Source organism: Hypanus sabinus, chromosome 13 (assembly GCF_030144855.1).
Source record: "Hypanus sabinus isolate sHypSab1 chromosome 13, sHypSab1.hap1, whole genome shotgun sequence".
Classification (NCBI taxonomy): domain Eukaryota; kingdom Metazoa; phylum Chordata; class Chondrichthyes; order Myliobatiformes; family Dasyatidae; genus Hypanus; species Hypanus sabinus.
This window is the reverse complement of record NC_082718.1, coordinates 91,998,215-92,015,073: the sequence shown is the minus strand read 5'-3', so window position 1 is coordinate 92,015,073 and position 16,859 is coordinate 91,998,215. Positions and strand designations below refer to the sequence as shown.

General features: G+C 43.8%; 1 protein-coding gene across 1 annotated transcript in view; it reads left to right on the top strand.

Annotated features, from left to right (window-relative positions):
- Positions 1 to 6,510: 6,510 nt before the first annotated feature.
- Positions 6,511 to 16,859, top strand: part of vps33a (VPS33A core subunit of CORVET and HOPS complexes) — a 32,680-nt gene continuing 22,331 nt past the window's right edge. Inside the window, exons 1-3 of the mRNA XM_059988212.1 lie at positions 6,511 to 6,643; positions 9,650 to 9,715; positions 13,391 to 13,518. Coding sequence (XP_059844195.1) covers positions 6,542 to 6,643; positions 9,650 to 9,715; positions 13,391 to 13,518 — 296 coding nt within the window. The 5' untranslated portion in view covers positions 6,511 to 6,541. The remainder of the gene's footprint in view (positions 6,644 to 9,649; positions 9,716 to 13,390; positions 13,519 to 16,859) is intronic.

Below are 16,859 nucleotides of genomic sequence, written 5' to 3'. Positions count from 1 at the left end.
TATCCACCTTCCTTGCTTCTCTGTCACATTGTGCTTCCACCAGGCCACTCAGCAAAAGGGAAATTGTTCTGTCTACTCTCCACTGCACCAGAAGCAAAGTCACTGAGCTGCAGTGTGCAGATAACATTTCCATATGCATGTTTGGAGACTGAGCTCCAAGTCACCTCTGACTCCTTCACTGAAGCACTTGAGAGAACAGACCTTTTCCTTAGCATCCATGAAACAAAGGCTGCAAATCAACTGCCCATGGTATAATTTCACCCTCTGAATTCAGTGGTTCATGATAAAACCATTTCTTATCAGAAGCCACTGCTCAATGAAAATTTCCATCAGCCCTAGTTGGCATCCAAGGAAAAGCACATTCAAAGATTAAGCCTGACTCAAAGCTTATGGTGTACCAGGCCTCAGTAGCATCTGACATCTTGTACATTTCCAAGACATGGGCTACCTGTGCAGGGGCTTTAAAGCACTTAATATGTATTATGAATAATGTCTGTAAAATTCTCTGACAGGGTAAGGGGCCCAACTTCAGCTACAGTGGTCAAACTTAAAGCATTCACATACCTGATACCAGACTTCCAAACAGACACTTTATTATAGTAAGGCAGACAGAGGAAACAATTCAGGGAAACTCAAAACCTCATTGAAATTTCCCCTTTTGACCTAGGAAGAAAACCATGGGCCATGGCCATTTGAAATGAAGGAGCCTTTGAGACAGCATTGAGAAACTCACATCTTTGGTAAAGTACGCAGGAGACCAGGGTTAACCGTGGAGGGGATACACTACTTCTCAAACTGTGCTTGCACCCAGCTTAGAGTCACAGAACTCTACAGCACAGAAACACATACTTCAGCCCATCTACTCCATGCCCAGGAATTAAAACTGCTCACCCTTTCCACTGCTGATCTCTCGATGAGGACTGGTTTGTGTTCCCTCAATTTCCCTTCCTGAAGTCCACTATCAATTCTTTGGTCATACTGACATTGGGTAAGAGGTGGTTGTTTCGACCCCACAATCTCTGCAGATTGATAATAACTTCTCCTCCTCACCGATGATCAACACTGGTTCACCTCGGGTGTGTGCTTAACCCACTGCCCTACTCTCTCTATACCCATGACTGTGTGGCTAGGCATAGCTCAAATACTGTCTATAAATTTGCTGATGATACAACTATCGTTGGCAGAACATGGGATGAAGATGAGAGGGTATACAGGAGCGAGCTAGTGGAGTGGTGTCACAGCAACAACCTTGCACACAGCATCAATAAGACTGAAGAGCTGATTGTGGACTTCAGAAAGGGTGGGATGAAGAAACATGAACAAATTCTTATAGAGGATCAGAAGAGGAAAGAGTGAGCAATTTCACATTTCTGGGTGTCAATATCTTTGAGGACCTAACCTCTTCCCAGCATATTGATGGAGTTACAAAGAAGGCAAGACAGCAGCTATATTTCATTAGGAGTTTGAGGAGATCAGGTGTGTCACCTAAAACACTTGAAAACTTCTACAGCTGTACCCTGGAGAGCATTCTGACAGGCTGCATCACTCGCTGGGAAGGGCTGAGGGCTACAACACAGGATCAAAAGAAGGTACAGAGAGTTGTAAAATTAGTCATTTCCATCTTGGGTTCTAGCCTCAGGAGTGTTCAAGACATCTTCAAGGAGCAGTACTTCAGAAAGGCAGCATCTGCCCTCTTCTCACTGTTACCATCAGAAAGGAGGTACAAAAGCCTGAAGGCACACACTCACCGATTCAGGAACAGCTACTTGCCCTCTGCCATCCGATTCCTAAATGGACATTGAACCCGTGAATACTACCTCACTTTTTCTATTATTCTGCTTTTGTACACATTTTAATTTAACTATTTAATATGCATATATATACTTACTGCAATTAATTTACTTTTTTTTTCTATATTATCATGATGTGCATTATACTGCTGCCACTAAGTTAACAAATTTCACAACAAATGCCGGTGATATTAAACCTGATTCTGATTCTCAACCAACTCCTGTACACCTTCTCATCACCTTGTGCAATTCTGCCAACAATTGTTGTGTCATCGGCAAATTTATATTTGGTGTTTGAACTGTGCCTATCCTCACAGTGGTGGGCATAGAGAGAGTAGAGCAGTGGGCTAAGCATGCATCCTGAGGCATGCTCGTCAGCGATGAGGAGACGTTATTTCCGATCCACACAGACTGTGGTGTCTCAGTGAGGAAGCCAAGCACCCAGCTGTAGAGGGAGGTACAGAGGCCCAGGTTTTGGGGCTTGTTGATTAGTACTGAGGGAATTATGGCATTGAACACTGAGCTGTAATCAATAAACAGCAGCCCAACGTAGGTATTGCCTCTGCTAATATCCCTGTAATTTCTGCACTAGCTTCTGACAGGTTCCAAGGGAACAACTTGTCAGACCCTGGGTGTTTATCCACCCTGCTTTTCCTTAACACAGCAAAAGGCTCCTTCTCTGTAATCTATACAGGGTCCATAACCTCATTGCCGCTTTGCCTCATTTCTATGTACTCTTGTGCCCATCATCCGAGTAAACACAGATATAAGATTCCATTTAAGATTTCCCCCATCTCTTTCAGCTCCATGCATAGATGACCTCTCTGATTTTCCAGTGCTATCCTTTTGTTCTTAATATATCTGTAGAAGCCCTGAGAATTCTCCTTCACCCTGTCTGCTGGAGCAACCTCATGCCTTTTTTTAGCCCTCCTGATTTCCATCTTAATAGTTGTCTTGCATTTCTTTTACTCTTCAAGTACCACATATGCTCCTTTCGACCTATGCCCCTCCTTCCACTTCTTAGTCAGAACTTAAATATCTCTTGAAAACCACGGTTCCCTGAACCTGTCATCCTTGCCTTTTATTCTGACAGGAACTCACAAACACTGAATCTCAAAATTTCACTTTTGATGGCCTGTCACTTACCAAGTGCACATTTGCCAGTCTAATCCACACTTTGCAGATGCTTTCTGATAACATCAACATTGGCCTTTCTCCAACTTAGAATCTCAATTCTATCCTTCTTCATAATTAGCTTGAAACTAATGGCATTGTGATCATTAGAAGCAAAGTGTTCCCCGGAATGAGAACTATGGTGCACAGAAAAGGAGCTTATCAAATTTCACTTGCCCCTTTCTGCGTGACCAGTGTCGAGTTAATCAACCTCCTCCGAATGCACAGACCCAGAGTGGAATCTTGACTGCCCAAGGAGGAGGAGAACTTCTCCAAGCAAATGGATGATGTTCCAACATGCTCCTGAACTAGGTCTTCTTCAGTTGATCCTTTCCACACGGGCCATCTCCTCCTTTTAGGACACTGACCTGAAGTGGCAGCTGTCTGTTTTCCTGCACAGATTCGGTCTGACTTGTTGGCGCCCTCCAGCTGCTCATATTTTTTGTTCGATTTTCCATCATCCGGAGTTCTGCCTCCCATCCACACATATAAGCCTGAACAAAGGTGTGGACTGAATTTATAGTTATTGATCCAAGTAGATACCTTACTTGTATTTAACTGTGGCTTTAAAGGGAAAGTATAAGATATAAGACACGGGAGCAGAACTGGCCATTCGGTCCATTGTCTGCTCCACCATTCCATCATGGCTGATTTACTATCCCTCTTAACTCCATTCTCCTGCCTTTGTTGGCTTTACTAATCAAGAACCTATCAATCATCCTCGGCTTTAGATATACCCAACGTCTTGACCTCCTCAGTGACTTAGTCTGTGGCAACAAATACCATAGGTTCACCACTGTCTGCCTTAAAAAAAACCTTCCTCATCTCTGTTCTAAAGCAACGTCCTTGTATTCTGGGGCTGTGCCCCCTTGTCCTAGACTCCCCCACTATAGGAAACACCATCTCCACAACCACTCTATCTCGGCCTTTCGATATTCAATAGGTTTCAAAGAAAGGCCCTCCCCCTCATTTTTCTATGCTGACTTTAGCCTACTTATCACATGCCCCCAAGTATCCCAAAACCTCCTCCTTAATGATGAATCTTCCGCCTGTTAAAGTCAGGCTAACTGGCCTATAATTTCAAAGAAGAGAAAATCTCTGATGCTGGAAATCTGAGCAACACACACAAAATGCTGGAGGAACTCAACAGCTTCTATGGAAAAGAGTACTGTTGACATTTTGGGCTGAGACCCTTTGGCAGGACTGGAGAAAAAAAGCTGAGGAGTAGATTTAAAAGGTGGGTGGGGGGGACAGAGTGAGAAACACAAGGTGACAGGTGAAACCTGAAGGGGGAGGGATGAAGTAAAGAGCTGGGAGGTCGATTGGTGAAAGAGATACTGGGCTGGAGAAGGGGAAGTCTGATAGAAGACAGAAGGCTATGGAAGAAAGAAAATGGGGAGGAGCACCAGAGGGAGGCAATGGGCGGGCAAGGAGATAATGTGAGAGAGGGAACATAAGGTGAGATTTACAAGGATGTTGCTTGGATTGGAGAGCATGTCAAGAGCATAGGTTGAGTGAACTCAGCCTTTTGTCCTTGGAGTGATGGAGGATGAAAGGTGACCTGATAGAGGTGTACAAGATGATGAGAGGCATTGGTCGTGTGGATAGCCAGAGGCTTTTTCCCAGGGCAGAAATGGCTAACGTGAGGGGTCATAGTTTTAAGGTGCTTGGAAGTACGTACAGAGGAGATGTCAGAAGTAAGTTTTTCACACAGAGAGTGGTGGAAGGGTGGAATGCATTGCCAGTGACGATGGTAGAGGCGGATACAATAGAGTCTTTTAAGAAACTCTTAGGTATGTACATGGAGCTTAGAAAAATAGAGGGTTATGTGGAGGGGTAATTCTAGGCAGTTTCTAAAGCAGGTTACATAGTCGGCGCAACATTGTGGGCTGAAGGGCCTGTAATATGTTGTAGATTTCTATGTTCTATGAATGAGGGAGCGAGCAAGTGAGTAGGGGAAGGACTGAACATGAGAGAGATGGGGTAAAGGGGAGGGGGAATGGTGAAGTGGAGGCATTACTGGAAGTTTGAGAAATCAATTTGTTCATGCCATCAGGTTGGAGGCTACCCAGACGGAGTATGAGGTGTTGTTTCTCCAACCTGAGTGTGGCCTCATCACGATAGTGGAGGAGGCCATGGATGGACATAGTGGAATGAGAATGGGACGTGGAATTAAAATGGGTGGCCATTGGGAGATCTCGCTCCTTCTGGTGGATGAAGTGTAGGTGGTCAGTGAAGCGGTCTCCCAATCTACGTCGGATCTCGCCACTATACAGGAGGCCACAGCGGGAGCACCGAACACTGTACATGACCCCCAACAGACCACAGTGAAGTGTCACCTCAGCTGGAAGGACTTAGGCCCTGAATGATAGTGAGGGGGGAGGTGTAGCACTTATTCTGCTTCTAAGGATAAGTACCAGGAGGAAGATCAGTGGGGAGAGGTCTATAATTTCCTGTCTTTTGCCTCCCTCCCTTCTTAAAAAGTGGTATGACATTTGGAATTTTCCTGTCCTCTGGAACTACTTCAGAATCTAGTGATTCTTGAAAGATTGCTGCTCAAGCCTCAACAGTCTCTTCAGCAACCTCTTTCAGAACCCTGGTGTGTAGTCCAGGTGACTTATCTACCTTCAAACATTTCAGTTTCCCAAACACCTTCTCCTTAGTAATAACAACTACGCTCATTTCTGTCCCCTGACACTTTTGAATTTCTGGCATACTGCTGGTGTCTTCCAAAGTGAAGACTGATGCAAAATACTTATTAACTTCATCTGGCATTTCTTTGCCTCCATTACTATCACCCCAGGGTCATTTTCCAGTGGTCTAATATCCTCTCTTTCACTCTTTTATATTTTTGGTTAGCTTACTTTCATATTTCATCTTTTCTCTCATTATTGATTTTTAGTTGTCTTCTGTTGGTTTTTAAAAGCTTCCCAGTCCTCTAATTTCCCACCATTTTTTGCTAAATTATATGCCCTCTCTTTTGCTTTTTATGCTGTCTTTGACTTCCCTTGTCAGCCACGATCACCTCATCCTCCCTTTCGAATACCTTTTCGTTCTTTGTAATGTATCCATCCTAAGAAGCCTTCCGAATTTCCCCCAGAAACTCCAGCCATTGCTACTCTACCGTCATCCCTGCTAGTGTCCCTTTCCAACCAACTTTGGCCAGCTCCTCTCTCACGCCTCTGCAAGTCCCCTTATTCCCCGGTAACACTGGCACATCAATTTTAGCTCCTCCCTCTCAGACTTCGTTCATAATCCCTCTTAAGAACGGAACTTGTTTTCTATGTGTTAATATTGCTACTCTGTATTTTTGTGGCAATGAGTCTTCAGAAGCATTCCTGTAACTTAGTTCTAAACTGGCCTCGGTCTGCAGTTCATTTTGGTAACATTTTTTCGTTGTATAAGCATGTTCTATAATGATGCCTGAATTCAGTGTGTACCAGGTCCACCAATCGCTTCCCAGTATAACGGGAACCACGTTCACCTCCAGCCTCCGAGCAGCTCTCGAGCGCCCCCTAATGGCCAGTTGCCGGTGTCACGTGGGCTGGCGCTCTCTGCGTCATGTGACCGCGTCAAAGATGGCTGCCCACCTGAACTATGGCAGGGTGGTCCTTAACAACCTGCGAGAGGCAGCCCGCAAGGAGTTGCGCGAGTTCCTGGATAAGTGTGAAGGCAGCAAGGTCCGCGATGTTACCTAGAGCGGTTTGGTGGAGCGAAGCCCTAGGCAGAGCGGTATTTCCCGAGAGGCGGAAGAAGGAGAGGAGGGGTACAGTCCATAGTAAATAGGGCTGGAGGGGATCGGGCGGTGGGGTAGCAGCGTTAGTATTAATCTTAGGACTGAGAGGGAGAGGGCAACTTCAGTAGAAATGTGAGTGGCGAGAGGGAGGGGGATGGTGTTGGAGGGATAGGAGAGAGGCACTGGGGCTGGTCTGGGAGGTGTGGGAAGAAGGGTTGCAGACTTAAGAGATCGTGAATGTAATCGGGTTTAGTTCCCACCCCCATTGCGTTAGGATAGTGTTTACAGTATGAATGTGTTATCTGGGTTAGTTATGTTTTGGCGATATTGGAATAAGAAACTGACACTCCCTCCATCCCTGCAAAGAATAAGAGATGTGTTTTTTTGTGATATTTGTTATGCCAGTATGCAGTTTAATTAATCCTTGGCATTTGTATGTTTCAGGCTAATATGTCATTTGGCAAAATGCTAATTTTGTCCTTACAATAACACACTTGTTCCCTTTTTTTCAAAAAGTTAGATTATATAAATATGACAACACTTATTGTTCTGAATCTGAAATGCTACAGAAGTTGTCACAAAGTTTTACAAGTGGAGTGGAGGGCAAATGATGTTTATAACTTTGAAGGCAGGAATGATTTTAGTGATGAGAGGTGAAGAAACAAAATAAAAGGGCTGAAACTGCTGGTAATAATCAGCAGATCAAGAGCATCTGTGGTTCAGAGAAAGATGGTTCTGAAGGACATGTATCTGGCAGGGTTATGAAGTGTGTGTTGATTTTAGTGTTAAAAGTTTTCACAGATACGCCCTGTTTTTGAACAGTAATATTTATTGCAAGCTCCTGATGTGGGGAAAATTTGAGAAATTGACAAGGGGGAATTTTGTATGATGGTTAATAAAGGTCTCCCTTGAAATTCCATTATTTTGTAGGTGGTCAGAATGAATTGGATAGAGAATGTAAAGTAAGAAGCATCTGCAAAACCAGAATTACTGTCAATGAGATGTTCAAGTCACTAAAAAAATTGCAGGAAGGTCACATTACTGTGCTCAAAGAAAGGAAGAGCTGGGCCTTCTCTTCGGGATGTACTCTTCGGGATCCAAGCACTTTGGAATCTTTTAGATGCAGTGGATGTTGTATATTTGGACTTTCGAAAGACATTTGACAAGGTGCTATGCATGAGGCTGCTTACTAAGTTAGGAGCCCATGCTGTTACAGGGCAGTTACTAAGATGGTTACAGCATTGGCTGATTGGAAGAAGGCAGCGAATGGGAATAAAGGGATCCTTTTCTGGTTGGCTGCCAGTGACTAGTGGTGTTCTACAGGGGTCGGTGTTGGGACCGCTTCTTTTTATGCTGTATATAAATGATTAGATGATGGAAAGTTGGCTTTGTTGCCAAGTTTGCAGATGATATGAAGACTGGTGGAGGGGCAGGTGGTGTTGAAACAGGGAGGATGCAGGACTTTAGACCGATTAGGAGAATGGGCAAGAAAGTGGCAAATGAAATACAATGTTGGAAAATGCATGGTCATACACTTTTGTAGTAGGAATAAATGTGCAGACTGTTTTCTGGACAAGAGAAAATCCAAAACTCTGAGATGAAGAGGTGCAGAGCACCCAAAAGGTTAACTTGCAGGTTGTCTCGGTGGTAAGGAAGACAAATGCCATATTAGCATTCAGTTCAAGAGGCCTGGAATACAAGAGCAAGGATGTGATGCCGAGGCTTCATAAGGCACCGGTGAGCCCTCACCTTGAGTATTGTGAGCACTTTTAGGCCCCTCATCTTAGAAAAGATGTGCTGGCATTGGAGGGGGTCCAGAGGAGGTTCACAAGGATGATTTCAGGAATGAAAGGGTTATCGTGAGGAACGTTTGATGGCTCTAGGTCTGTTCTCTCTGGAATTCAGAAGGATGGGGGGGGGGATCTCATTGAAACCTTTCTAATGTTGAAAGGCCTAGACAGAGTAGATGTGGAGAGGATGTCTCCCATGGTGGAGAGTCTAGGACAGGAGGGCACAGCCTCAGGATAGAGGCTCAGGATAGTGTTCATTCAAAATGGAGATGCGGAGAAATTTCTTAAGCCAGAGGGTGGTGAATTTGTGGAGTCTGTTGCCACCTGCAGCTGTGGAGGCCAGGTCATTGGGTGTATTTATCGCAGAGATTGATAAGTTCTTGATTGGACGTGGCATCAAAGATTATGGGGAGAAGGCCGGGAAATGGGGCTGAGGAGGAGAAAAAAAAGGATCAGCCATGATTGAATGGTGGAGCAGACTCAATGGGCCAGATGACTTAATTCTGCTCCTGTGTCTTATGGTCTTTTACGATGTTACAAATGCAGTGTAAATGTGAGATGCCTTCCCCTTTATATTAAGACTGTTTGAACATACTTATTAAGATTAGTTTTGCCAGAGCTTGTATAATGTCAGTTATTTGTAAGTAGTTGCCCTAATCTAGGCATCAATATTTCATTTAAGCTTTTATACATCTTCAGCTGTATTTAAAAGAAATAGACCTTTTTGAATTCTTTACATGTGCATAAGATAACATGAAAGCTGAATTTGTTTACAGTTTCAAATGTACAAAAGCGTTAATTTATCTTGCTTTTTGGTAGTGCACTTTGTAAATGTTCTTCAGCTCTCTCTGATATTAAACCTACTGGGAAAGGAACTGTGCTGGTTTGAAACCTATCGGTCTGTTCACACCAATGTCACTGATCTTTGAAGGAATTTTAAAATTACTCTAGAGGTGGTTAGTAAGTACTGGCTATGGTCATGTCATCTCCTTTCAAAAGCAAGTTGAGGTTGCATACTTAACTTTTTGCTTGAAATTTCATTTGTGTATTCTCAATTGCTATTGGCTGATTAATTGTTAGTAGTTTATCTTCCACAAATGTAGACTGAAAAGACGTGCCACTGCATTACGACACACTAATTGTCTGGTTTTGTTGCACAGGCGATTGTTTGGGATGAGTACCTTACTGGACCCTTTGGATTAATTGCCCAGTATTCCCTGCTAAAGGTAAATAACGATATAAAATCGATAATAAATCACTGTTGCCACGTTGTAGGAAATGTTAGTTCCAATGCTTATGAGATAGTCAAAGAAATTTAGACATTTCTACTGTTTTTACTCCATTAGTCAAAAATACCTTTCTTTGTGCACGCGTGATGCCATGATGTGCCACCCGGAGATTCACTTTCTTGCAGGCATTCACGGTAACTACAAAGAAACACAATAGGATCGATTTTAAAAACTGCTCCCAACAAAGACAGCAAACAGTACAAATAAAAAGAGGGGGAAAATATTGAGGATATAAGTTATGGAGTCCTTAAAAGTTCAGTGTTGGGGTGAATGAAATTATCCCCTCTGGTTCAAGAGCCTGATGGTTGAGGGGTAATAACTGTTCCTGAACCTGGGTCCTGAGGCACCTGTACCACCTCCCTGAAGGGAGCATGGTAGGGGTCTTGATGATGGATGCTGCTTTCCTGCGACAGAGCTCCTCGTCAATGTACTCAGTGGTGGCAAGGGTTTTACCTGTGATGGATTGGGCTATGTCCACAACTTTTTGTAGTTTATTCGGTTTAAGGGCACTGGTGTTTCCATATCAGGCAGTAATGCCACAAGTTAGTATACGCTCCACCGTGTATCTATAAAAGTTTGTCAAAGTTTTCAATGACACGTCAAATGAGTTCAAACTTCTAAGGAAGCTGTGCTTTCTTTGTAATGGCATTTGTGTGCTGAGCCTAGGACAGGTGCTCTGAAATGTCAGCGCCAAGCTGCTAACACTCACCACCTCTGTCCCCTGTTACGTACCCTGTAACTGGGTCACTTACCAGCAAAGATAGAGAGGTCCAATGAAGTCTGATGGTACTATTTTAACAGTATTTATTGATAAAAATACACAAAAATAATATCAATGCAAATATACAGATAATATACGTCGTCAATACTAAATCTAAAAGCGCGGGTATAATAATAATCAATAAGAAATAGCTCTATCGTTGTCTAGGGGATAATGTATTGTCCGATGGAAATATAAAAGTCACTTTAGTTCATTCAAGCTGCAGCTTTTTGGTCGGAGAGAAAGACGGGTTAAAACTTGCCCAGTCCTTTTATGATGTGTTACAAATGTACCACAGCTCTGAGGGGCCGAAGGGTGCGGGGTAGCCCCCTCCTTTGTGAGAATCGCAAGATCACTGTTGAGTCAGTTCAAGAGACCCAGGAAATGAGAGAAAGACATGCAGAATCCACAAAGAGTTTGGAATGTGTCCTGGCCTCCGAAAGGCGGACCCATTGATAACGGCTATTGTCTCTTGGAGATGGGATTGTGTATTGAATACTGTACGATTCATCGAAGCCCCCAGGCAATGAACCGAGGGGGAGGTTGGTGGAGGGATTGCATCATCCCAACCTGATTGGCATCTGAGACCCTGTGGGTCAGGATAAAAGAGGGTCTGTGGGAACAGCCCCTCAGACGCAACAGAAGAAATGCTAGCGATCCCGTAATAGCGAAAGCTGGTGGAAGGCCAAGTGCATCCGTTTCCATTTGCCCCGGAGTCAGTGTGCCTTGACCACGGAAGAACGGTTTTTAGCTAACAACAGGGAAATCAACTCCCAACGACTCTCCAGGGATTGACATCATAAAAGGACTGGGCAAGTTTTAACCCGTCTTTCTCTCCAACCACAAAGGCTGCAGCTTGAATGAACGAAAGTGACTTTTATATATCCATCCGACAATACATTATGCCCTAGACAATGATAGAGCTATTTCTTCTTGATTCTTATTACACCCGCGCTTTTAGATTTAGTATTGACGACGTATATTATCTGTATGTTTGCATTGACATTATTTTGTGTATTTTTATCAATAAATACTGTTAAAAATAGTACCATCAGACTTCAACGGACCTCTCTATCTTTGCTGGTAAGTGACCCAGTTATGGGGTACGTAACAGATGTCAATCCTTCGAGAGTCGTTGGGGGCTGATTTCCCCTTTGTGGTTAGCTAAAGCCGTGCTTCCATGGTAAAGGCCCACTGATTCCGAGGCAAATGGAAAAGGACGCATGTGGGCTTTTCCACCGGCTTTCGCTATTACGCTGTTACAGGAGTTCTAGCTTTTCTTCTGGTGCATCTAAAGGGGCTGTTCCCCAGACCCTCTTTTATCCTGACTCACAAGGTCTCAGATGTCAATCAGGTTGGGATGATGCAATCCCTCCACCAACCCCCCCCCCCCCCTCGGTTCATTGCCTGGGGGCTTCGATGAATCGTACAGTATTCAATACACAATTCCGTCTCCAAGAGACAATAGCCGTTATCAGTGGTTCCGCCTTTCGGAGGCCAGGACACATTCCAAACTCTTTGTGGATTCTGCATGTCTTTCTCTCATTTCCTGGGTCTCCTGAACTGACTTAATAGTGATCTTGCGATTCTCAAAAAGGAGGGGGCTACTTTTTAATCCTTCGGCCCCTCAGAGTTGTGGCGCATTCGTAACACCCCGATGAGTACTGGCTCATGGGCCTCCTGTAGTCAATAATCAGCCCCTTGGTCTTCCTGGCGTTGAGTCAGAGGTTGTTATTACACCACTCAGCCAGATTTTCAATGTCCCTTCCATAAGCTGATTCATCACCAACTTTGAATTGGCCTACGACAGTGGTGTCGTCAGCGAACCTTAAGTATAGCATTGGACCTGTGCTTGTGTCACGTGAGTAGAGTGGGGTGGGGGGGACGGGGGACGTTAAGCGCAGAGCCTTGCACACCTGTGCTGATGATGGAGATCATGGAGGAGATGTTACCTATCCAAACTGACTGGGCTCTGCAAGTGAGGAAATTGAGGATCCAGTTGCACAAGGAAGCATTAAGGTCCAGCTCTTTGAGCTTATTGCTTGGCTTTCAGGGGATGATGGTGTTGAATGCAGAGCTGCAGTCAATTGGCTGAACTCAATACTAGAGTAGAATTTGAAGATCTGTAAAACATTACAAACAAACTTTTTAATTCAGCTACAAATTGTTAGGGATTTTCTGTTAAAGGAGAGCATGCCTGCGTCTATTTACAGTACCAACATGAATTATAAGAAGCGCTGGAATTCATTTGTAGTGAGGCTTTGTATTTCATTGTGTCAGGCCAGGGTAAAATGAAAGCTATCATAGGGGGCAATGAAACCACGAACGATATATAAAATCAGGTTACGTTAGACCCTCAAATGTGCCTGCAGCTTTTATAGACATCTAAAAGTTTTAAGCTGTCTTAAGTGTCAGTTGTATGAATATCTTGCAGTCAGCCCTTCCGTTAAATTTAACAGGGAAGCTCCCATTGTGCCATCCCAGACCACACGCAGGAGCTTTCTTATACGCCTGTTCCTGTAAACTAACCCAACTTGTTCCCTTGACATTCAGTGCACTGCCTGCAAGTTCCAGATTTGTGCATTCAAGCAAACCTGCAGGGAAATGTCAAGGCAAGGCAGCAGGTAGTTTGGTAAGGAGTAGATTGGGGGGTGGGGAGAGATCTCCATGGAAAGCATTTAGCGGTTGTGTGTATTTAATATATTGTCACACGAGTTGGTAAATATTTGTAATTATAATGTGTTTAAAGTGATGTTCAATGTTTAATCAAAATGTTTTCAAATAATTTCAAAAGCTGCTTATCAATAGTATTGATGGATTTTCCTGGATGACCATATGATGATGTCTTACAGGAGCATGAAGTTGATAAGATGTTTACTCTGAAGGAAGGAAGTTTGCCCAAAGCTGATGTGAAAAACATCATTTTCTTTGTGAGGCCCAAGTTGGAGTTGATGGATATCATTGCTGATAATATTCGGAGGTAAGTACATTTAGCTTTAAACAAGGTTGACAGTTTATTTTACACAAAATATCTTTTTTTATATAAATATATATATATAAAATTTTCTTTCCGTATCACTCCACGTGGCTGCTCTAAAGGGTAGGAATCAGTGCCAGAGTTTGATCCTGATCTCGGGTGCTGTCTGTCTGTGTGGAGCTTGTACTCTGGTCTTGTGTAGGGTTCCTGCTGGGTGGTCCAATTTCCTTCCACGTCCCGAGAATTAACTGAGCACTGGACTTGACCGGCTCATGTAGATGAGTGTCAGGAGGAGCAGAGGTGGGAGCTGAGTGCCGTGTGAGAAATCACAAGATGAAACGTTGTTGGAGAAATAAAACACGGGGTTAGGGCTGATGTAGTTGCTCTGCTGGGAGCTGGCATTGTTCTGAGGGGCTAAGTGGGTTCCTACTATACTGGGAAAAGTGCATGAAAAATAACATTGTAATTGTAAAATTGTTACTATCCGGCACTCACTGGGCTTTGCAACACCCAGACCACAGCAATATTCCCATTCCCATTCCAACACGTCAGTCCGTGGCATCCTCTGTTTGCCAAGACGAGGCCACCCTCAGGGTGGAGGAGCTACACCCTATATTCTGTCTGGGTAGTCTCTGACCCGATGGCATGAATATCCATTTCTCCTCTGGTTTTTAAAGAAAATCTCTTTCTTCTATTCCCCAACTCTGGTCTCTTCTCATCTGTCTATCACCTCCCCCTGGGTCCCTTCCTCCTTCCCTTTCTCCTATGGTCCACTCCCCTCTCCTATTCGTTGCCTTCCCTTCCAATTCTTTGTATTTCCTATCCACCTGACTTTACCTATCACCTTCTATCTACCCTCTTTCCCCTCCCCCACATTTTAATTCTGGTGTCTTTTCCCCTTTTCAGTCCTGAAAAAGGGTCTCAGCCCAAAGTACAGACTGTTTATTCATTTCCCTAGATGCTGCCTAACCTGGGTTCCTCTGGCGTTTTGTGTGTGTTGCCTATTATTGATTACAGCTCGGCATTCAATGCCTTCATCCTCTCAGTACTAATCAACAAGCTTCAAAGCCTGGGGCTCTGTACCTCTCTGCGACTGGATATTGACTTTCTCAATGAGAAACCACAGTCAATACTGATTGGAGATGAGATCTCCTTGCCGACAGTCAACACAGCTGTGCCTCAAGGATACGTACTTAGCCCACTGCTCTACTCTCTCTACACTCATGACTGGTTAGAGAAGCTCAAACACCATCTATAAGTTCACTGAAACTATTGCTGGCATAATCTCAGATGGCGATGAGGCATATAGGAGCGAGATAGATCAGCTGGTCAAGTGGGGTCACGACAACAGTCTTGCACTCAGTGTCAATGAAACCAAGGAATTGATTGTGGACTTTGGAATAGAAAGTCGAGGGCAATTCACACAGCAATTCAACCAGTATACAAAATGTACAGACATTTCATGTACTATAGATATTGGACTGCAGTCATATAATGCTTTCAATGACCGCATCCACCAAATCTTTATTTTCATTGCAACATTCAAGATGATTGTCCTTGCCTTCAAATTCTTCATGGTTCCTAACTTGTTGAAGTAGTGAAATAATTTCATTTTCACCACCAGCTCTTTTGGGATTTCCAAAGATGAATGCTTGAAACCACAGTGAGCAAAACCTTTCGGAATCCTCTTCCTGCTTGCGTCTCGTCCACTATCAGGGTCAAAAATCACTGATTTTTGAACACAAACGCACCCCTCTGACGCTGTATAAAAACTGTTTGCTCTAAGCATGTTGAAGTGTGTAATGGCCAAACAAGCATGTGTGATTGATGCCAATTAGAACCTGGCCAGCAGGGCTCCTGACCCAATTTAAATGGCAGTGTATCCCAAATAAATGAAGGGAATCCCGGCAATTTTCTCTGTTAGTTTTTGTTCTTTAAGCGTTGTTCCAAATAAGTAGCTACCCTGATTATCCAATGGCCCAATATATAAATTCATATTAAAAAAAATTCCCAAGAAAACCAAAAAAAAAAGAGAGTAAGCGTTCGGTTCGGTACGGACTAGAAGGGCCGAGATGGCCTGTTTGCGTGCTGTAATTGTTATATGGTTGTATTGTAAACCCATCATATCAATTCCATCGCGATAAAAGCGCACCAGCAGCTTTCTTCACTAGTTAATGCGGATATTTTGCATGTTACCAAAGATTCTTACCAGCTTTTTAACCAGTGTTCTCTGGAGGGCATTCTGACTGGGTGCACCATGGTCTTGTGTGCAGACACCAATGCTCAGGATCAAAAGGGGTTTTGAAGGGTTGTAGATTTAACCAGATCCATCACAGGTACAATCCTCCCAACCGTCGATGACATCTTCGAAAGAAGGCGGCATCCGAGTCACTAACAATAAATCGGATTCCGCATTTGTTCTAATTGGCTGTACAAGGAAATATGATTGTGCTGTTACGACAGGTTTTCCGTGTCAGCTAGAGAGAAGTTTCTGGCAGAGCGGAGAGCTACCAGAGCTTCCTTGTTGATTTCCCACCTTCCTTTGTGTATTTCAGGCACAATTTCCTGAAGAGTAACGCGCACAAAATGTTGGAGGAACTCAGCAGTTCAAGCTGAATAAAGAGTCGACGTTTTGGGCTCAGCCTGAAACATAGACTGTATTGCTTTCCATAGATGCTGTCTGACTTTGAGTTCCTCCAGCAGTTTCTGTTAGTCTGGATTTCCATCATCTGCAGGATCTCTTGTGTCCCTGAGGACTGGTGAAGTGCCCCTCTCTCCGTAATTAGAGGAAGGGATTTCATTGCCCCCTCTTCCCCCCTACCCCCCACCTCCTTTATTGCAGAAGTTCTTGAGCTCCAAGATGTAATGCTTGTGGGTGACAGCCAGTCAGAGTCCTTGCATGTAATTGTGTAAAGGAACCCACTTCCTGGTTAAATTGGACTTCCCCGTAAACTTTACTGCAGTTGATTTTTCATCTTCCTCATCCGTAAAGGTTGCCGGTACTTCTGTCTTCTGTGTAGGTAGGTGCAATGCTGTCCGTCACAGCTTGTTACTTGCCTCAAGCTGAGTCACAGAGGCAGACATCAGCAGAGCTTGAGTATTCTTGTGAGCTTCAGGTATTTGTAATGGTGCCAGAGTTGCTTACAGTGGCTAACCGTTGTTATGCATGGAGTTTGGGTGTGAAGGTGGTGACAAGAAGGCTGGTTTCTGTTTGTTTTTACACAGCTCTCCACATGTAACAAAACTTCCATGAAATGGTATTTTGTGCTTTTGCATGTACCCTAGTTATGTATGTCCACCTGTCATGGATTTATGCTAACACACACAAAATGCTGGAGGAACTC